The 21,949-nt window shown below is 47.1% G+C and overlaps 1 protein-coding gene across 4 annotated transcripts in view; it reads left to right on the forward strand.

The window, feature by feature from the left end:
- The window catches only part of KDM4B (lysine demethylase 4B), an 817,487-nt gene that overhangs the window by 59,065 nt on the left and 736,473 nt on the right, over nt 1–21,949 (forward strand). For all 4 annotated transcript variants that reach the window (XM_077475749.1, XM_077475750.1, XM_077475752.1 and 1 more), the window contains exon 3: nt 16,537–16,694. In XM_077475749.1, coding sequence (XP_077331875.1) covers nt 16,554–16,694 — 141 coding nt within the window. In that variant the 5' untranslated portion in view covers nt 16,537–16,553. The remainder of the gene's footprint in view (nt 1–16,536; nt 16,695–21,949) is intronic.

Raw genomic sequence — 21,949 nt, forward strand, 5'->3', positions numbered from 1 at the left:
GCGGGCCCCGCCTACCTGTACACGCGCTCGAAATGGGCGGGCTTTCCGAGCGGGAACAGTCTGCTCATTTCGAAAGTACAGCGGACAGGCCCACACACGGGCGGACTGTTCGCTCAAACACAGTTTCAGCGGACAGTTTTTCGGAATTTCCGAAAGACTTTGTCCGTCCAACTGTCCGCTGAAACTGTCCGCTGAAAGCCCACACACGAGCGGACTGTCCGCCCAAACACTGTTCAGCGGACAAGGTTGGGCGAACAGTCCGCCCGTGTGTACGCGGCCTCACAGAGATGATTCGTTCCACTTACATGCTACCCCTAACGGAGTCTGCTGAAAGTTTGGTTTCTTCGGGTTCCTTAAAACCTTCACAGCCTTTGCATGCATTTTCTGTCCATGCATTACTAGAAATGCTTATTTATGCTGAATGGATAAGAATTTTCTCCCTCCAAAGAGAGTCTCAGTTCTCTATCCCATGGAGGAGAAATTCACCAAAAAATGGAATGTACCAAGAGTTGACGCTGCGATTTCCAGTGTGAATAAAAGTCTAACTTGTCCAGTAGACAATGCACAAATGCTTAAGTATCCAACAGATAAAAGGTTGAAATTCCTGTTTTAAAATCCTTTTTTTCCTTGGTCAGGTGTTACTCAGCCTGCAGTCACTGCAATAGGCATCTGTCAGTCCCTAAAGGATCAGTTTAGACAGGCCTTTAAGGAGGTTCCTGCACAACAAGCCCGGAATTTGGCAGAACTACCAAAAGCATTATGTTTTGACATAGACGCCATGAAAGATTCTATTCACCAGGCGTCCCGCCTTGCGCTTGTGCTAGTACACATGTGTAGGATCCTGTGGTTAAAAAATTGGTCACCTGGAACACCATGCAAAAGGCTCCTGACTGGTTTTCCTTTTCATGGAGATCGGCTATTTGGGGATGATTTGGACAAATACATCCAACTGATTTCTAGTGGGAAAAGTACTCTTTTGCCAGTCAAAAGAAAGTATAAATGCCCTTCATTTAAGCAGACTTTCTTATCCGCCAAGGGCATCTGCCTCTATGCAGTGGCGATGGCCTCCGCCGCCACTCTAGAGGAAAGCCTCAGGGTCATGTCCAGGCACAAAAGAAGTCCCGTGGGCGGAAACCTGCAAAGCAGAATTCTAAAGCCTCGTTATGAAGGGACGCCCCCCCCCCCCCCGCCAGAGTTGAGCGGAAGACTTCTGCAATACTCAGAAGTCTGGCAAGAGGAAATTCAGGACAGATGGGTCATCTCCACAGTGTCTCTATGGTACAAACTAGAATTTTGGGAGTTTAGACCATCTAGTTTTCTGAGGTCAAACGTTCTCAAAGATCCAGGGAAACGGCAATCTCTGTTTCGGGCACTAGACCGATTACTGGCCCAGGGGGTGATCTTTAGACATGTGCAGAGTAAAATATTTAGTTTCGTCATTTTCGTTTTCCTCCGAAAAAATTTATTTAGTTACTCCCGAAATTTGTTTTTTTAATTTCGTTTTTCGTTCAAAAATTGCATTCGTCCAAAAATCCACATGAATTACGGTCGAATCTGTCTTTGAAGGCTTATGGTGTCTGTCGAATGTATAAAGAAGATTCGACGGCGCTAGTATATAGCATACTTCGCGTGAACTTTAGAACCCTATTCAAGTCTATGGGACTCCAACGTTCAAAATCTAAAGTGCTAAATTTAAAGGCTAATATGCAACTTACTGTCCTAAAAAGTGTTTGGGGACCTGGGTCCTGCCCCAAGGGACATGTATCGATGCAAAAAAAAAGTTTTAAAAACTGGCGTTTTTTTCGGGAGCAGTGATTTTAATAATGCTTAAAGTGAAACAATAAAAGTGTAATATTCCTTTACATTTCGTACCTGGGGGTGTCTATAGTATGCCTGTGAAGGGGCGCATCTTTCTGGTGCTTAGAACTGTCCCTGCACAAAGTGTCATTTATGCAGGAAAAAAGTCCTTTAAAATCGCTCGCAGCTATTATGAATTGTCGGCTCCGTAATACAGAGAACACTCAAAGTCATTGATAAAAAAAAATAAAGCGTGGGGGTCCCCCAAATTCAATTACCAGGCCCTTCAGGTCTGGTATGGATATTAAGGGGAACCCCGTGTCAAATTTTAAAAATTGCCGTGGGGGTCGGCCTAAAAATCCATACCAGACCCTTTATCCGAGCACGCAACCTGGCAGGCCGCAGGAAAAGAGGGGGGGCGAGAGAGTGGTCCCCCCTCCCTCCTGAACCGTACCAGGCCACATGCCCTGAACATTGGGAGGATTTTGACAAGTTCATTTACAAGGAATGGGGTCACCCGCAACTGACCTTTTGTGGTCCCCAAATACATGGCGGTGTGTTATGCCTTTTGAGGAAAGCCTTCTAAAAAAGTGGTCGGCTCCTCCGGTCGTGGGCCCCCCAGTATCCATGTTAAACAAAGTAACCACGATCCCGGTTGAGGGGAGTCCTGCATTCAAGGATCCCACGGACAGGAAAGCCGAGGCGGTGGCTCGTTCCTTGTTTACATTTGTGGGGTCAGCCGTGCGACCTGTACTTGTGTCACAGACACTGACTGAGTGGGCAAAACTTTTGCACCGTGAATTGGGAGAGCAACAGGCCTCCCCTGTCTGCGTGGAACTAGCAGACCAACTAGTCCAAGGCCTTAAGTACGTCTGTGACGCGGCCCTGGATACTCTCCCTCTGTTATCCAGGGCTTCAGTGTCAGCTGTGGTGCTGAGGCGCCTGATTTGGCTAAAATGCTGGTCTGCTGACCAGGCATCCAAGAAAGCCCTGACGGATCTTCCCTTCCTTGGTAACAGGCTCTTTGGACCCTCTTTAGATGACATTAAAAATTGCCACTGGTGGTAAGAGTACTCTACTCCCACAGGCCAGGAAGGCTAAGGAGCCACGCCACAGGTAAGGGCCCTCTTTTTCCGCTCACAAACTGCTTTTTCGTCCGCCCGGTGCTTCTACAAAACGCCCCCCAGCACGACAGGATGCCCACGGACAGTCAAAAACGTCCCTGGAACTGCAAGCCTAAAAACCCTGCGAATAAAAGTGCTACCGCATGAAGGTTTGCCCCCACCCTAGAGGGGGTCGCCTTCGGGAGTTTGCAGCCCGGTGGTCTTCCCGGTTATCTGACCAATGGGTTTGTGATCTGATTTCCACAGGCTACAAGATAGAGTTCCTCTCTTGGCCGCCAAACAGATTCTTCCCCTCCAGCATACCTGTATCCCCGGTTCGCCGGGAGGCCCTGTTGGGGGCGGTAAGGGACTTGCTGAATCAAGGGGTGATCGTACCTGTTCCGGAACGCTTCCAGGGATTCTACTCAAATCTGTTTGTGGTTCCCAAGAAGGAAGGGGTACGTCCGATCTTGGACTTGAAAGCCCTCAATCACTTTGTAAAAGTGCAGAGGTTCAGGATGGAATCAGTTCGCTCAGTAGTCGCTGCACTCCATCAAGGGGACTCCCTGGTGTCCTTGGACATCCAGGATGCGTACCTGCACATACCCATATGCCTTCGGAATCAAATTTTCTGCGTTTTGCAGTCGGGGAAGCCCATTACCAATTTGTTGCTCTTCCTTTTAGTCTGGCATTAGCCCCCCGAGTCTTTACCAAGGTATTGGCTCCAGTATTGGCGTTGCTGAGACAATGTGGGATCGCGATCGTGGGCTACCTGGACGATCTCCTCCTGAGAGCATCCTCCGCCTCAGAATTAGAGGCGTATATGGAGATAACCATGCAGACCCTGCAAGAATTTGGGTGGCTGTTGAACCTAAAGAAGTCAGTGATTGTGCCGACCCAGCTTCTGGAGTATCTAGGTTTACTGTTGGACTCCAGGGAAGCGAGAGTTTTTCTCCCTTCAGACAAATTGCAGACTCTCAGGTCCGTTGTGAAACTGCTGATGAACCGCAAGTGGTCGTCGCTCCGATTTTGCATGCGAGTACTGGGACTCATGGTAGCCTCCTTCGAGGCAGTACCTTACGCCCAGTTCCACACCAGAGAACTGCAGAAGGAGATCTTGTTAAAATGGGACAAGTCTCAGTCGTCCCTGGATCGACAGATCCAGGTGAGGCAACCAGTCAGGAACTCTCTGATCTGGTGGTTGAGGTCCCCGGTGATTCAGTCCGGAAAATCGTTCCTTCCTCTGAAATGGACGGTGGTCACTATGGACGCCAGTCTATCCGGCTGGGGTGGAGTGATGGGGGTTCAGTTGACTGAGGGCCTCTGGTCGACGGTAGAATCCGAGTTGCTGATCTTTCTGTTCGAATTGAGAGCAATCAGGCTGTGTCTCCACGCGTGGTCGGTGAGTCTTCAAGGGCGCCCGATCAGGATTCAGTCGGATAACACCACGGCGGTTGCATACATAAATCACCAAGGGGGAACAAGAAGCTCAGCCACTGCTCGGGAGGTCGCGCACATAGTTCGGTGGGCAGAGCGACACGTACCGGCCCTGTCGGCCAGTTACATCCCGGGAGTGGGAAACTGGCAGGCAAATTATCTGAGTCGACAGATGCTGGACCCAGGAGAATGGGCATTGAATCCGGAGACATTCAGGCTGCTGTGCCTGAAGTGGGGTACACCAGATGTGGATCTACTGGCCTCCTGTCTCAATCGGAAGGTGCCAAGGTTTGTGTCCAGGACAAGGGATCCGTGGGCAGACGCGTCAGACGCTCTGGTGGCTCGGTGCGATCAGTACCAGCTGATCCAGGCCTTTCCTCCACTGAAACTGTTGCCATGCCTGCTTCGCAGAGTGGAAGCCGCGGGGATCCCAGTAATACTGGTTGCCCCAGATTGGCCTCGGCATCCCTGGTACGCAGATCTGGTGCATCTGGTGGCAGATGCTCCCTGGTGACTGCCATTGCGAGAGGACCTCCTATCTCAAGGTCCAATTTTCCATCCTGCTTTTCCATCTCTGGCTTTAATGGCATGGCTATTGAGAGCCAGGTGTTGAGGAACCGGGGTCTGTCAGACTCGGTAATTCCAACTATGTTGAGGGCACGGAAATCTTCTCAGAAGATATACCATCGTACCTGGAAGGCCTACATCTCCATGTGTGAGGAGAGAGGATGGCATCCGTGTTCCTTTTCCATAGCAAGAATCCTGCTGTTTCTCCAGCAAGGAGTAGACCAGAGATTGGCATTGAGCACCATCAAGGGGCAAAATCTCAGCTTTGGCTATCTTTTTTTTTTTTTTTTCCAATGACCCCTGGCATCCTTAGTGGATACCTTCGTTCAGGGGGTACGACATGTAGGCCCTCCGGTGCGCCCACCGTTACCTCCATGGGATTTGAACCTGGTGTTGGCGCTTCAAAAACCGCCGTTTGAAAATATCAGGGAGATTCCCGTTGACTCTTTCCCAGAAAGTGGTCTTTCTAGTGGCTATCACATCGGCCAGGAGGGTTTCGGAATTGGCGGCCTTGTCTTGCAAGTCGCCCTATCTGGTCATCCACAGGGATAAGGTGGTGTTGCGTCCGCAACCATCTTTTCTACCAAATGTGGTCTCTGCTTTTTATATCAACGAGGACATTGTATTACCATCACTGTGTCCTAAGCCGAAGCACCCCAAGGAGGTGGCCCTTCACGCTTTGGGCGTGGTTAGGGCCCTGAAGGTTTATTTGGCTGCCACGGCTCCCTTTTCGGAAGTCAGACTCGCTGTTTGTTTCAGTGGCTGGTCCAAAGAAGGGCATGGCGGTCTCGTCAGCCACCATTTCCAGTTGGATCAGACAGATTGTAGTACAAGCCTATGCCTTGAAGGGGAAGGTGCCCCCCCTTTCTGGTCACGGCCCACTTTACGAGGGCAATCGGAACGTCCTGGGCCTTTCGACACCAAGCGTCAGTCGCTCAGGTGGGCAAGGCAGCAACCTGGTCGCCTGTCCATGCGTTTACCAAGTTCTACAAGGTATACGTCAGTGCATCGGCTGATGCCTGTTTTGGCCGCAAAGTTTTGCAGGCGCCCGTGTAGTTGCAATTAAATATGCAACCTTTTATTTTTTCCTGGTTTTTCAGCAACTAATGCATTAAAGAGGAAGTAAACCCTGATGAGTTTACTTCCTCTTTTTTTTCCCTGCAAAGGTAAAGCATAATGGACTACTATGCATCGCATAGTAGCCCATTATGTGTCACTTACCTGACACAGGAGCCAGCGAAGTCGCCGCTGTCCCCTGTAGTCCGCCGCATCCATCTTGCTGGTGGCGTCTCGCAGCTCCGCCGCTGTCATTCGGCGAAGCCGCGATGACGTCACTCCCGCGCATGCGCAGGGGAATCGACAAATGCGGCAGCTCCATTCTTGGAACTGCCGCATTCAGTGCGCCTGCGCACCGCTGTCTACGGCGCATGTGCTGTAGACAGCGGTGCCCGTTTTCGGGCAAATATCTCCTAAACCATATAGGTTTAGGAGATATTGCTTGGACCTACAGGTAAGCCTTAATCTAGGCTTACCTGTAGGTCAAAGTGGTTTGTAAGGGTTTACAACCACTTTAATTATTTACTAATTAATGCACTGTTGTGTTACTTCCGCAATTGGTTGCGGTCTTGGGGATCACTCCTGTTGAGGATACCCGGTTATTTGGTGGTGGTTTTTCCACCCACTGCTGTTTTTTGTGGGTTTAGTTTCACTAGTTCCTACTTGCCATGGTGGATGAAGTCTTTATGCTGTTTTTTCCCACCCCTCGTTTGGCACTGCTTGGGGATGTCTCATTTTGTTAGAGAGGAGCTTTCAGTCGGTGAATATAAGAGAAAATAGGATTTTTTTGAACTCACCGTAAAATCCTTTTCTCTGTAATTAACAGATCGACACAGCACCCACCCCTCCTTTTCCTCTTTACGTTATACTGCTTGTTGACATACCGAGTCTGCTAAGGCAGGCTGATGGGGTTGTAGCCTAGGGACCGCCCCCTGGGCGGAACTGAAAGTTCTGAAGTGTTGTGTTACAACTTTGCCTAGTATCTCCAGCGATAGGGCTAAAAACCCATTTTGTTACAGAGGGGAGCTGTGTCGGTCGGTGAATTACAGAGAAAAGGATTTTACGGTGAGTACAAAAAATTCTATTTTTTTTTCTTAGAAGATGGATCATGATTCTCTCACGATTCTCGCGGCTTAATATCTTTCACATTAAAACAAAAAAAAAATTGGGCTAACTTTACGGTTTCATTTTTTTTTTTTTTTTTTTTTTTTTATTCATTAAAGTGTATTTTTTCCCAAAAAAATTGTGCTTGAAAGACCACTGGGCAAATACAGTGTGACATAAAATATTGCAGAAATTGCCATTTTATTCCCTAAGGTCTCTTCTAAAATATATATAATGTTTGGGGTTCCAAGTCAAAATAGATTTTTTATTTTTTTTTAAAGTAGCACAAGTTTATTTTAAAACTGAATAAACAAAGATAAAATGGGTACAGACATAGACCATGCATTAGAGACAACCTACTATTGGAGACTACCCTCCGGAGCAGGTTTTACACTTTAGGATCTGAACAACGCGTTGACAACTCCAACTCGCCCCCCCTTGAGCATCCTTTCCATCCATTGTAATTATAGGCACATACCCTTTCCCGTCCCAAAAAGCACACCTCATTCTTAGCATTGACAGCATGACACGGACTTAGCCATCCAACACAGAGCCCTGTGGGTGGACACTGTAGGCACACATACACATGACCGTAGCCAGTCTATTCTATATATGTTTCCAAGTTTTCCAACCACCTGTCCCAAACTTTATTATATTTAGCAGGGCAACTACGATGCCTATAGACCAGTTTTATGTAGAGTAGCTTACTATTAATATCAGTGATCCACTCGTGAGATGTAGGAGGAGCAGGTCGCATCCAGTATTTAGCCACTAACTTTCTCGCACTAAACAATGTTGAGTGCAGGAATATGGCCAAGTATTTATCAATATTGATGTCCGGGAGTATACCCAGCGCACACACTTTTGGGTCCAGTTGGAGGGGTGAGCCCATGTGGTCATGCAAAAATGTGATTATCTATGCCCAGTACGCCTAGATCCTAGGGCACAGCCATATTAAGTGATAGAATGTGCCAGCAGGGCTAGGGCACCTAGTGCACCACGGGCTGTAATCTGACTATTTAGCAATTCTGGCAGGGGTTAGATATGATTTGTGGACTATGTACACCTGTGTTAGGCGATCATGCAACCTAAGTGACACCTGCTTATTATTTTCCAGCATCTCGTCCAAGAAGTGTCAGAAAAAGATTGACTGCTTTTAAACGTTGTTTAAAAACTTGGCAAACTGCCTGGATTTTTTCTTTACACACACAAGTTTATCGCTTTGATCTAAGAAGGAAGCCTTGGTTACAATGTTTCATGTTAAAAACTTTGTAGACTGCCCAGATGTTTTCTTTTGACAGCTAAGTGAGCAGATAAGTCTCTCCACTTGTTATAAGAATGGGCAAACTCTGCAATAGAGATCTTGGGGGGTTGAATCAAGGTCACGATTTCTTAACGATTAATTGTGCAGCTCTAATAGAAGGTTAATAGATTGGTTTGCAAAAAAATTAGTGTAGCGCTAAAAATAGTGACCAAGTAAAAGGAAATCTCTGTGCATAGACCTCAGTGTGCTGAGATCCTCATATTGGTGACTCTAAAACAGGGGTCTCAAACTGGTGGCCCTCCAGCTGTTGCAAAACTACAAGTCCCATGAGGCATTGCAGGGCTAACAATTACAAGCTTGACTCCTACAGGCAGAGGCATGATGGGACTTGTAGTTTTGTAACAGCTGGAGGGCCGCCAGTTTGAGACCCCTGCTCTAAAACAACAATAACCAAGAAATTATGGGCAAAGTAAGATCATACACACAAATATGTGTGAAATGAAATATGTGACACAAATGAAGCACACAAATTAAACACAAAGTGTCAGTGTCCACACGGATGTAAATGAATGGAAAAGTTCTTTCTCCCCAATCTCCAAATGGAGTTGGAAAATTTAGTTAGAATGGACTCATTGATACACTTGTAGACACTTCAAGGAAATTCACAGATGAGAGGTTGAGTACTCTTACTGGATAAGATGGATAATCCTAGGTTCCTGGTAGTATGAGAGCCTGTTTGACCCACTGCCGTATGGTATGTGTGTGTCCAACTTATCCGGTACCCAACCTCTCATCTGTGACTTTCCTGGAAGTGTCTAAAAGTGTATCCATCAGTCCATTCTGACTACATGTTCCAACTCCATTTGGAGATTGGGGAGAAAGAACTTTTCCATTCATTTACATCCGTGTGGACATTGACACAGTTTTTTTTTTTTTTTTTTTTGTTTTTGTGTTTAATTTGTGTGCTTCATTTGTGTCACATATTTCATTTCACACATTTGTGTGTATGATCTTACTTCACCATACTGAGGTCTATGCATAGATGTTTCCTTTTACTTGGTCACTATTTTTAGCGCTACACAATTTATTTTTATTTTTTTTGCATTTTGACTTGGACTTTGAGTGTTAGCTGCTCTCTGTATTTACTTTTGTTTGGTTTAGCTCAGTATTTTACCCTTCCCCTTCATGTAATTGGTTTGGCAAGAACGATTCTTCATGAATCCATGCTGATTACTGCTAATGATTCCGTTCTCATTACTAAAATCTTGTATATAGTCCCTTATCAACCCCTCCAAGAGCTTACATACTATTGATGTTTGGCTAAGTGGTCCGTAATTCCCACGGATGTATTTTGGGCCCTTTTTAAATATTGGTGCTACATTGGCTTTTCTCCAATCAGCTGGTACCATTCCAGTCAGTAGACTGTCAGTAAACATTAGGAACAATGCTCTGGCAATTACTTTGACTGAGTTCCCCAAGTACTCTCGGGTGAAAGCCATCTGGTCCAGGTGATTTTATTAATGTTACTTTTCCCAAGTTTAATTTTAATTGACCTGTCCTCTGTTAACCATGGAGGTGCTTCCAGTGATGTCACATGTGGATAAACACTGCAGTTTTGCTTACTGAAGCCCCCCGATTCCCTCGTGAAGACTGAGGAGAAGAATTCAGTACCTTTGCCATCTACCCATCTTTTTACATTTATTACCCAATGGTATGCATTGGCTAATGCTCTTATTTAATATGCTTTTAAAGCAAACCCATCTCTCCTCCGTGTTCTTTGTTCCTAAGATTTTATCCCAATTTATGCCTTATAGCAAGGTTGTTTAGGTAAGTTGAGCCCATTTGTGCAATTTATACTAAAGCCAATTGACCTGTGATTGCTGTTACCTATATTGCCCCGTATTTCCACATCCGTGATCAGGTCTGTATTGTTGGTAATCAGTAGATCCAGTAACGCTTTTTTCTCTTTCATTCATTGACGGACACCGCACCTTAATCTTGAACTCAGGGCTATATCGCCACCTTTAGGAGAAGACTAGGCAGAACACACAAAAAACAACACAGCACCGCCCAGGGAGCGGTCCTACTACCCTCACTCTGCTCCTAGCAGCTCCGTTTTTTTCTAGGAGAAGGACTTGGCTCCCTGTGGGGACCAATGGTCCTTGGAATTTCTTTCTTTTTGCTGTTTTTGGTTCCTGTGATCTACAATCAACAGCCGGGCTGGGTGACAGGCTGGATAATATAGATCTTGGTAGTCTCCCCAGCCTGGCCATCGAGCGTGTGCAGACCTTAGCTATGTACTGGGTCGGCCACGACAGGCCCCGTTCTGGTCCAGGAGCGGCCTGTGTGATATATGCTTCGGGGCACACATATGACTGGGCTACTGCTGTCCGAGTCAGTGTGCCGTGGCCGACAGCCACCCCGTACTGCTCGGGTGATGGATCTGTCTGTGGAGTGCGTCCAGCTGTCCCTGCAGGAGGGGTAAGTATGGTTCCACCTGTTTAGGCAGGATAGAGCAGCTGGGCATTCCCTGGGAGGTGGACGAGGGAGGTCTGCTAGTTTTTTTTTTTTTCCCTGTTTTTGATGCCTTTTTGGGTGTCTGTGTGCCGCCATGTGGGGGCAATGGTCGCCGCGGGAACCGTGGCCATTTTTTTTAGTCCGGCGGCCATTTTCCTTGCGTTTTTTGATGCTTTTGCTGAGGAGGCCATTTTCTGGTAGCCTCAGGTCTTTTATACCCTAGCGCCGGGCGGCTGTTTAAGCCTAGAACAGCGGGAAAACGGACAAAGGACACCTCGTGGCAGGCAGAGGGGAGAGCAGACGGCGGCAGCACAGAGCGGCACCTGGATCAGGGTGGGGAGTCTTGCGGGGAGCCCCACAGACTGTGGCAGCTAGGAGGATGGACATTTTTTGTCGCTTGCCATAGGTCCCTAAGGGTGACAGGCGAGAGTGGGTCAGCATGGCGTCAGAGGCTGGCACTTCTTCTCCAGACACCCCTGTTATAGCATATGGCACTTCTTCTCCCGACACCCTTGTTATATCAACTGGTTCCCCTGCACCTGCGGTGCCTATGGACATTCCGTCGGTGGTCCTGGAATCATTTGTTGCCAGGGTAGAAGCGGCGTGCGGGCGCAAGGGTGATAAAAAACACCCCCTCATCTTCTGGGGAGAGCTCTGATTCAGGCTCGGGTCCTGCTGTGGCAAGCAGCCCCTGTTCTGATGCTTCAGAGGATGTGGACCAGGACCATTCAGACAGTGAGGAGGAAGACTCCGTGTCAGCGCAGGAAAAAGCGTTAGTAGGAAGTAGGAGCACTTATCACAGCGGAGGGGGATACCTTTAAAGATAGAGGATACGGCTCGGGCATCTGCAGAGGTGTTGGTTCCTAAGCCGGCCTGCACTGCAACTTATTTTGATAAGTTTATTTATAAGGAGTGGGAAAGCCCGCAGTGGGCCCTTTCAGTTCCGAGGCAAATGGCGGTGTGTTACCCCTTCGAGGAGAGTTTCCTGAAAAAATGGGCGTCTCCGGTTGTTGACCCCCCCCGGTATCCAGGTTAAATAAGGTGACCACAATTCCAGTGGAAGGGTCCCCCTCTTTCAAGGACCCTGCCCACAGAAGAGCCGAGGGGGTTTACGGTGGTGGGGTCAGCATTGTGACCGGTGTTAGCCACGGCCCTAGTGTCACAAACGCTTACTGAATGGGCTAAGTTGCACCGCGAGTTGGGGAAGGAACAGGTTTCTCCTGTCTACGTGGAACTGGCAGACCAGTTGGTGCACGGCCTTAAGTATGTCTGTGATGCGGCCCCTTTGCTTTCTAGAGCCTCAGTATCAGCAGTGGTGCGGAGTCACTTGATTTGGCTTAAATGCTGGTCTGCGGACCAGGCATCTAAGAAAGCGCTTGCGGATTTGCCCTACCAAGGTGAGAGGCTATTTGGAGCTTCTCTGGATGACATTAAGAATGTTACTGGGGGAAAGAGTACTTTGCTCCCACAGTCCAAAAAGGGTAAAGAGCCATGCCGTAGGCAGGGGCCCTCTTTTTCCGTTCAGAATCGGCTTTTTTGTCCGCCCGGGTCGGCTGGTAAGTGTTCCCAGTCCGACGTTGCCCACTGAGGGACAAAAGCGTCCCTGGTTTCGCAAGCCGAACAAAACTGCGAACAAATTAGCTGCCACATGAAGGTTCGCCCTCGCCCGACTCTCGGGTGGGGGGGGTCGCCTTCTGGAGTTTGGTGGACCTCTCCTTTCCAACCAGTGGGTCTGCAAACTATTTTGTCAGGCTACAAGATTTACAAGTTTCTTTCTTGTCCGCCAGACAGATTTTTTTTCCCCTCCAACCTTCATCTTCTTCCGGCTCATCGGGAGGCAATGTTTGGGGCAGTATAGAACTTACTACTGCGGGGGGTGATCGGAAAGGTTTCAGAGATTCTGCTCCAATCAATTTGTAGAAGAAGGAAGGGGTCCGTCTGCTCCTGGATCTCAAGGCTCTAAATTTTTTTGTGAAGGTGCGAAGGTTCAGGGTGGAATCTGTTCGTTTGGTGGTCGCTGCACTTCATCAGGGGGGATTTCATGGCGTCTTTGGACATCAAGGACGCATACTTGCATGTCCCCATATGCGTCAGACACTAGAGGTTTCTGCGATTTGCGGTCAGGGATGAACACTACCAGATTTTAGCTCTTCCCTTTTGCCTAGCGACGGCGCCAAGGGTCTTCACTGAGGTGCTGGCCCAAATTCTGGTGTTGCATAGCAAACGAGGGATCGCAATCTGGACATCCTTCTCCTGAGAGCAACTTCTGCCTCAGAATTAAGGGAGGATGTGGCGATCACCATACAGACACTCTGGGAGTTTGGTTGGGTGTTAAAACTACAGATGTTGGTGTTGGTGCCGACTCAACGCCTGGAGTACGTAGGGTTGATTTAGGACTCCTCAGAGGTGTGAGTTTTTCTCCCTTCGAACAAGCTGCAGACTCTTCAATCCACGGTACAGTTATTGATGTCCCGCAGGTGGTCGTCGCTGCGTTTTTGCATGCGAGTTCTGGGCTTCATGGTAGCCACTTTCGAGGCGGTACCGTATGCTCAATTCCACACTCGACTCTTGCAGAAAGAGATCATGTCCAAATGGGACAAATCTCCGACTTCTTGGATTGTCAAATTCGGGTGAGCCAGCTAGCCAGGGCTTTGCTTCTGTGGTGGCTGAGGTCTCTAGCCCTTCGGTCGGGAAGTCGTTCTTTCCTCTTCTTTGGACGGTGATAAGGACGGATGCCAGCCTGACTGGCTGGGGGGGAAGTTTGGGGCATCCAGTTGGCCCAGGGTCACTGGATGCAGGAAGAATCCCGCCTGACGATCAATGTGCTGGAGCTTCGGGCAATCAGGCAGTGCCTCTCAACATGGTCACAGAGGCTGCAGGGGAGAACACTACGGCGGTGGCGTATGTCAATCATCAAGAAGGGACAAGGAGCTCAACTGCAGTGCTGGAGGTCTCACATCCTACAGTGGGCAGAGCGGGCGCGTGCCGGCTCTGTCAGCCGTATACATTCTGGGAATAGAAAACTGACCGGCGGACTACCTCAGTCATCAGTTGCTTGACCCAGGGGGAATGTTCACTGTATTCGGAAGTGTTTCGGCTCATTTACCTAATGTGGGGCATGCCGGATGTGGATCTTCTAGCCTCTCGGCTCAGTCGGAAGGTACAGAGGTTTGTGGCTAGGTTAAAAGATCCCTGGGCGTACGCGTCAGGTGCATTGGTGGCCCCATGGGGGCATTATCGGCTGATTTATGCCTTTCCCCCACTCTGACTCCTCCCTCGTCTGCTACGCAGAAGGGATGCCATTGATTCTTATTGCCCCAGGTTTGCCCCAACGTCTGTGGTATGCCGACATATTACAAATAGTGGCGGATGTTCCTTGGCAGCTGCCAATGTGGGAGGACCTGCTGTTGCAAGGTCTGATGCTTCATCCTGCTTTACCATCGCTGGTTTTAAGGGCATGGCTGTTGAAAGCCAGGTGCTGAGCACTGTCTGCTTCAGTGATTTCCACTATGCTGAGGTCATGGAAGTCGTCTTCCTGGAAGATGTATCATAGCACGTGGGAGGCCTACATCTCCATGTGTGAGGAGAAGGGGTGGCGGCTGCGTACATATTCAGTTTCCAGGATCCTGCTATTTTTGCAGTGAGGAGTGGATCAGAAACTTGCGTTAAACACCATTAACGGGCAGATATCAGCATTGGCTGTTTTTTTTCAGTGACCGTTGGCGACTCACTCATTGGTGCGTATGTTTTTTCAGGGGGTTTGGCATGTGGGCCCTATGGTACGACCACCACAGCCCCATGGGATTTGAATCTGGTGCTTTCTGTGCTTCCAAAACCGCCATTTGAAAACGGGGAGATCCCCCTTATTGACACTCTCTCAGAAGTTAGTCTTTCTAGTGGCTATTACATCTGCAAGGCAGATTTCTGAGTCGGTGACCTTGTTATGCAAGTCTCCCTACTTGATCCTCCATAAAGATAAGGTGGTGCTGCGTCCACAGCCTTCTTTTCTTGTTTCGGCCTTTCATCTAAATGAAGACATTGTGCTCCCGTCATTATGCCCTCGGCCGTCGCATCCCAAGGAAGTAGATTTATATTCTTTGGATGTGGTCTGGGCTCTGCGGGTATATCTGTCTGCTACAGCTCCTTTCCAGAGATCGGACTCTGTTTGAATCGGTGACTGGTCCGAACAAAAAAGGCCTGGTGGTCTCGTCGGCCACCATTTCTCGGATCAGACAGACTGTGGTTCAGGCTTATGCTATAAGGGGGTGGGCACCTCTTTCCTGGCACGCCACATTCTACCAGGGCAATTGGTGCCTCCTGGGCTTTCCGACACCAAGCGTCCGTTTCCCAGGTGTGTAAGGCGGCGACTTGGTCATCCATTCACATATTCACCAAATTTTACAAGGTTGATGTGGGCGCATCTTCGGATACATGCTTTGGCCTCAAGGTTTTGCAGACGGCCGTTTGAGGTTGCGACTCCTCTGAGGAGGCGTTCTTTTTGTTCCCACCCCTCGCTTTTGACACTGCTTGGGGACGTCCCCGAGGTCAAGATTAAGGTGCTGTGTCCGTCAATGTATGAAAGAGAAAATAGGATTTTTGTAATTACCGTAAAATCCTTTTCTCTGATGTTCATTAGCGGACACAGCACCCACCCCTCTGATTTATGTTTGTACTGCTTTTTGACAAACTGAGCTGCTGGAAGCAGAGTGAGGGGTTATAGCCAGTAGGACCGCCCCCTGTGTTTGTGTTCTCCTAGTCCTCTCCTAAAGGTGGCAATATAACCCTGAGGTCAAGATTAATGTGCTGTGTCTGTCAATGAACATCAGAGAAAAGGATTTTATGGTGAGTACAAAAATCCTATTTTTCCCCTTAGCTTCATCGCTTTGGAGCTCTACCCATAAGGATTCCACCTCCTCCCTAGCTCCCTTAGTGATGTCATCTCTCACATTCACTTGTACATTTATTCTTGATATATAGACATACCCCTGACCCTTCCCCCCTTTTTTACCCTCTCTATCCTTGCGATAAAGTGTATACCCTTGAATGGTTGCCAGCCAATCATGAGAGCTGTTGAACCAGGTCTCTGAATTTCCCACAAAATCCAAATCCTTCTCCTACAACAGTATCTCTAGTTTTACCCATCAGGCTCCTGGCATTGGTGATGTCAGACTTGCAGCTGTAATTGCAGTGAAAGGTGGTTCTACAAAGTATTGTCTAAGGGGGGCTGAATACACGTATCTTTTTATCTTTTCACATATTTATTTGTAGAAAAGCATTTATTATTTTCCTTCCACTTCACAATTATGTGCCACTTTGTGTTGGTCTATTACATAAAAGCCCCAAAAAATACATTTAAGTTTTTGGTTGTAACATGACAAAATGTTGAAAATTTCAAGTGGTATGAATACTTTTTCAAGGCAGTGTGTGTGTGTGTGTGTGTGTGTGTGTGTGTGTGTGTGTGTATGTATGTATATATGTGTATATATAATATATTGTGTGTGTGTGTGTGTATATTATATATAAATTGAAGCTTGTGTCAGAGAAGTGTTACCTCATTGCATGTTTGGTATTCTGAACATTCATGCAGGCTAGTAAAGTTACAAATAGATATTGCAACAACCACCTTTTCTTTTAGATACTAATGATGCTTTATATTTTTTTTTCCATTTTTTTTTTTTTTTCTTGGGCCAGGCTCTAAGAAGGTCACCATGGGGCCAGAGTCTTCACAAGCACAGAATTCTAATTGCAAGATTATGACATTTAGACCTACCTGGGAGGAGTTTCAGGACTTTGGAAAATACATAGCGTATATAGAGTCTCATGGTGCACACAGGGCTGGTTTGGCTAAGGTAAGTAGATCTTACTAGTTTATTTTTTGTAAATCAAGAAATGTTGTTAATCACCATGAGAGGCATATTCTTTTTCTCAAACTAAGAACATTTCTCTACAAGAATCAAAGAAAATTCTTGTTGATGAAGAGACTGGCGTGAACCAGGGTTGTCCAATCATTTCACCTTCCTGGGCCACATTGGAAGAAGAATTGTCTTGGGCTACATTTGCTCGGGCATGGCAGCCTATTCATTTCAGTGGTCTGCTGCCCATCTGTTTCATGCAGGAAAAAGGTTCCTGCACCATTTTTGAGCCGTGGGGGGCCAGGAAATAGCATGGTGCTTTTCCATCATGCAATTTCCTATCTGTTCTCACACCTGAAAACACACCGCATTTTTAGATGTGTCAGCCTGCAATTAATGACTGGAAGCCCTGCGTGTCTGTGAAGAGCAATGTGTTCTGGTTGCGGTAACCGATGCAATTCCCGTGCCCACAACCACTCGCGGTAGTGTGAACCTAGACTTTTTAGAAACTGTCCTCGCAGTCAGTGGGGTTGAAAATCCTGGTATTTGGTGACCACCATACAGCCAAGGGGCAATTACTTGCCTGGTTATTAGCTGTTTCCAGTGCTTTTACAAAAATGTCACCTCCGGCATCCCTTTAGCTGTGCTTCTTCCTGCCGCCTCTAGTGCTGCTGCGGCTTTTATGCAAATGGATATGCACGGCATCCCCTGCATCCATCCATACGTGCTTCCGTGGCTTCTCTTTTTGCACATGGTTCGTCCAGACATGCCCTCTGCAGTATGCTGTACACTCCCGGGATGTGGATTGGACACTCCTGGCATCAACCTTGTAGTCTATGTATTGTAAACTAGCCCTATAAATCCAACATGTGGCTAAACAAAGGCAGACATGTTTGAAGTTCAGCTGCTGTAACCACTATACCTCCTTCCATAGGTATAGACTCCAGTGAGAGATATCATATTGCCCCTGTACAAATCATAAGTAAGACTTCATTGGGAATATGCAGTACAATTTTGGGCACCAGTTCACAAACGGGATATTGGGGAACTGGAGGCAGTGTAGAGAAGGACAACCAAACTGATGAGGCATATGAGGATAGATTAGGAACTGAATGTGTTCTATTTTGAGAAGAGGAGATTAAGGGGGTATATGATCAACATGTATAAATACATAAGTGGTCCATTTAGTGAACTTGTTGAGTTATTCACTTTAAGGGCACTCTTTACATCTGGAGTAAAAGATTTAATCTCCAAATACGGAAAGGTTTTTTCACAGGAAGAGCTGTGAAAAAAAGGCCTGGATTCTTTCCTAAATGTACATAATATAACTGGATACTTAGCCTTCCTCTGGATCAACTATGGGTGTAGGCTTGTGTATATGGGATTGTATGATTTTTCCCATAGCGTCTTTCAGAGACCTCGGCTTCTCCCTTCTCAGGAAGCACTGCCTCAGCCCAGATTAAAAGAATGCTTCCTTGCCAGCTCCTCTGTACTGGTGTTTCCTCCGACGGGAAGGCACTGCGACCAAAACAGCCAGGGAAGCTGAGGCCTGTATGTCCGGTGAAGGAGACGGGTCTCTGAGGACTAGTGGCGGTGCTATGTTTCAGGGAGAAGCTCCCTCCAATGACGACTCTTCCAAAGGTGCTCTCAACCAGTAGAGTAGAAGGGGAGAATAAAAAAAAAAGAGAATCTGAAAAAAGGGGGGGTGGGGGGGGGAAAAAGAGGAATGGGAGTAACTAATCTCTAATGGATCCCCAAACACCAAAGAACATAAGAGGGATACAGAGGGATTACACGCACATGTAGGGGTGTGAGGATCCGGTGAGTAGGAGTCCTTGAGGGAGTCACTGGAATCCCTTCTTATGCACTAAAGTCACTTTTTACATTTTTTCTACAATTATTTGCACTTTAATTTGATATAATTAAAACATGGACAATTTTTTTCTCTTATTGTTATATATATAATATTATATTTTTTTCCCCCCACATATAGCTCATATATTTTCACTAGTTTTGTTAAAGTATAAATTAGGAGGCACCGTAATCATTATTATTTCACCAGATTTTTTATGGAGTAATTTTCTCACTGTTCTTTTTAACTATATTTACATTTATATCTGGACACGATTTAGTTATGAAAGCATAGTATGGTATCTGTCATGTGTAACGTGTTCAACATGGGGATATTATATTGTCAGTATATTTGGGTGGCTTACGGATAACCCACCAGCCTATTTTCATCTTATTTTAATTGTGTAAATCACATACCGTATTTGCCGGCGTATAAGGCAGCTGGGCATATAAGACGACCCCCTAATCTTCCATTTAAAATGTTGTATTTGTGCTATACTTGGCGTATAAGATGACCCCCCTTCTGACCAGTCTGTCAGCCTGCTCGATGTAACAGTTAACACTGTCTCACAGTATACATACAGTATACTGCGCTGAGCCAATCACTGCGAGCGATGTATTCTATTCATGAATACAAAGCCTGCTTGGATTGGCAGGGTCTGTAACATCATCAGCCCGCGCTTCTGACTCTCAAAGCCAATCGGAGCAGGCTATGGTATGGCCTGCTCGGATTGGCAGAGGTGGTTACTCCAATCCGAGCAGGCTTTGTATTCACTAATAGAATACATTGCTTGCCGAGATTGGCTCAGCGGTGTATACTGTATGTATACAGTATTACCGCACATTTATTGCGAGCATCTAGTATTACCGTGAGCATCCAGAGGGCTGTCATCCAGCGGGCAGCCATCCAGCGGGCAGCTTGCATAGAAAATGACCCCTGATTTATACCCGGCGTGTAAGACGACCCCCCGATTTTTAGCCGTTTTCTTTTAGTGTAAAAGGTCGTCTTATAAGCCTGAAAATAAGGTATATAGTTTTCGGGATTTGGGTATTATAGGCTTTAGTATTTATTATCACACGAGTTGTTTTTTGCAAGTGAGTGTACTATTTTAGTACACCATCATATATATTCTGGCACATTTGACAACAAATACACTCTGTCTAGTAGGGGATACTGAGGCATGTCCTTTGGGGATCCATTAGAGACTAGTTACTCCCATTCCTCTTCCCTCCCCCCTCCCCCTTTTTCTGATTCTCCTTTTTTTATTCTCCCCTTCTACTCTACTGGTTGAGAGCACCTTTGGGAGAGTCGTCATTGGAGGGAGCTTCTCCTAAGGAAACTCCTATCTACAAATACACTGAGGTAGCGCCACTTACCCCACTTTTCTATACAATATTTTATATCTTCCTCAGGGGATTTTAGGTTTAGGGGAGGCAGCAACCGTTCTGTTTAACCTAAGCACGTCCTTGTACAATATAATGTCTCAGGGAGAGGTTACCTGGCAGCCATACCGTTTTTCGCCGTCACCCCAGCTTCTCTGAAAATGTGTCGTGGGAAGCTCTGGGGGCACACCTTCAGGTTCTCGGTGGAGGCTCAGGAGGAGGCTCTGCCCCCCTCCCCTGGATTCTTTCTTGCGCCCTGCAATGGAGCTCACAGCGGGGTCGAGGGGCAGGTGACGTCACTTCAAGCGGGGGCAGTGCAATTCTCTTTGATCTGCGGCTTCTGGTTCCAGCCACAGATGCTGAAGGTGGGCCGGGCTTTGGCTGGTGGGGAGCCAGAAGGGATTGCACAGGCAGCCGGAGGCTCTCGGGAGAGTGTCAGAGGCAGGGACCATCCTGGCAGCTCCTGTCAATGCCAGTATTAACCATCCTAAGGTAAGGGGGGCTGGGGGGGTGCCTGTCTGTCTGTTGTCACCTGCAGCTCCACAGAGGTTGTTCCTTCTTGGTGGTCTGGGGGGGGAGGGCACATGGGACCTGGGGGCTGGTGGTTCTACATGCTCTTTCTGGGGTCCCTATGCCATGGTATGTGAGGTGGAGGAGCATACCATTGTGTTAATCTATCTACTAGATATTAACCACTTAAAGACCAGGCCTATTTTTGAATCTTGTTGTTGGGGCCCTCTTTGGGTAGGGGTACAAGGGAGGACATCAGGAAAATGCCTCTCATGGAGCCTGCTTACTGCATCTGAATTGGGAAATTGGGCCACAGCATCTTCTGGATACAAAATGGCTGTGGAGATCTCTTCCTGGAATTTTATGATGGATTCACATCTTCCTGACACTTTTGTATAGCATTGTTGAACAGAGCCAACTTGAATAAATATATACAGCCCCCCCCCTTTTTTTTTTTTTTCCCCAGCGTCCGGACGTACAGGCAACTAAGTACGGCTCCATCATCTGGTCGTTGAAGTCCACCCCTCCCATTTTAAGGTTGTAGTTGTGGACACGGAGGGGCTTTTCAACAACACCAGTCGCTGTTGTAAATTGGACTGCCATATATAAGCGTGAATAGAAGACAGAATGAAATCGTTCGACCCTTCCACCTCACTGCAAGCAATTCATTACACCTCAAGCAGGCACTCTGCCCCCTGTCTAAGTGGGGCATTTACAAGCGGTTGGGGGAAGACCCGACGATTATATCGCACGGTGCCACATGCACCAATTCCAAATTAAAAGAGGGGTCTAAAGTGACACGCTTGTATAAAAATTGTCCATGTACAAGTGGTACCTCTTTCAGAAAAAGGGTGACACCAAGTCCCAAACAATCCTGCTGCTGATCCTTATGTAGTCTAGGAAGTTGGGGGGGGGGGGGGGGGTGTACGCTGCTATCTTTTTTTCCCTCATAAACCAGGAAAGTCCTTGTATAGCCTGTTGCCCTGTCACATAGCTTATACATTTTAACCCGATATCTGGCACATTTGCTGGGGGGAAACTGAAAACAAGGTGGCCAGAAAACGTAACCAGGGACTTATCTACGCAGACATCTTGTTGGGGATATATAAGACTGCACATTTTTGGTTGAAGTGGTTTCATTTTTGGTTGAAGTGGTTTATGAGGGACTAAATTATTTAGAACCGATCATATCCAGGGTCACCCGGGATGACAGAGTTCATTGTCGAAGTGCATAAACAGCAATATTTGCTTGTATCTAGCCATAGCAGCAGAGAATACAGGCATATGATGAATTGGGTCAGTGGACCAATATGACCGCAATCCATTCTTTTTAGTAATGCCAATATTGAGGAATAGGCCCAGAAAGGTCTTAAATTGAGGAACTGTTTCCATGCAAATTGTCTGGCAAGGGTCAAATTTGGATTTGCGACTATGAAATTTATTAACATATAAATTACTTTGGTTCACAATAGATCTGCACAAATCTTACGTGAAAAACAGCTCAAAAA

Source organism: Lithobates pipiens, unplaced genomic scaffold (assembly GCF_037356315.1).
Source record: "Lithobates pipiens isolate NorthernLeopardFrog02 unplaced genomic scaffold, aLitPip1_a1.2 Scaffold_13, whole genome shotgun sequence".
Classification (NCBI taxonomy): Eukaryota; Metazoa; Chordata; class Amphibia; order Anura; family Ranidae; genus Lithobates; species Lithobates pipiens.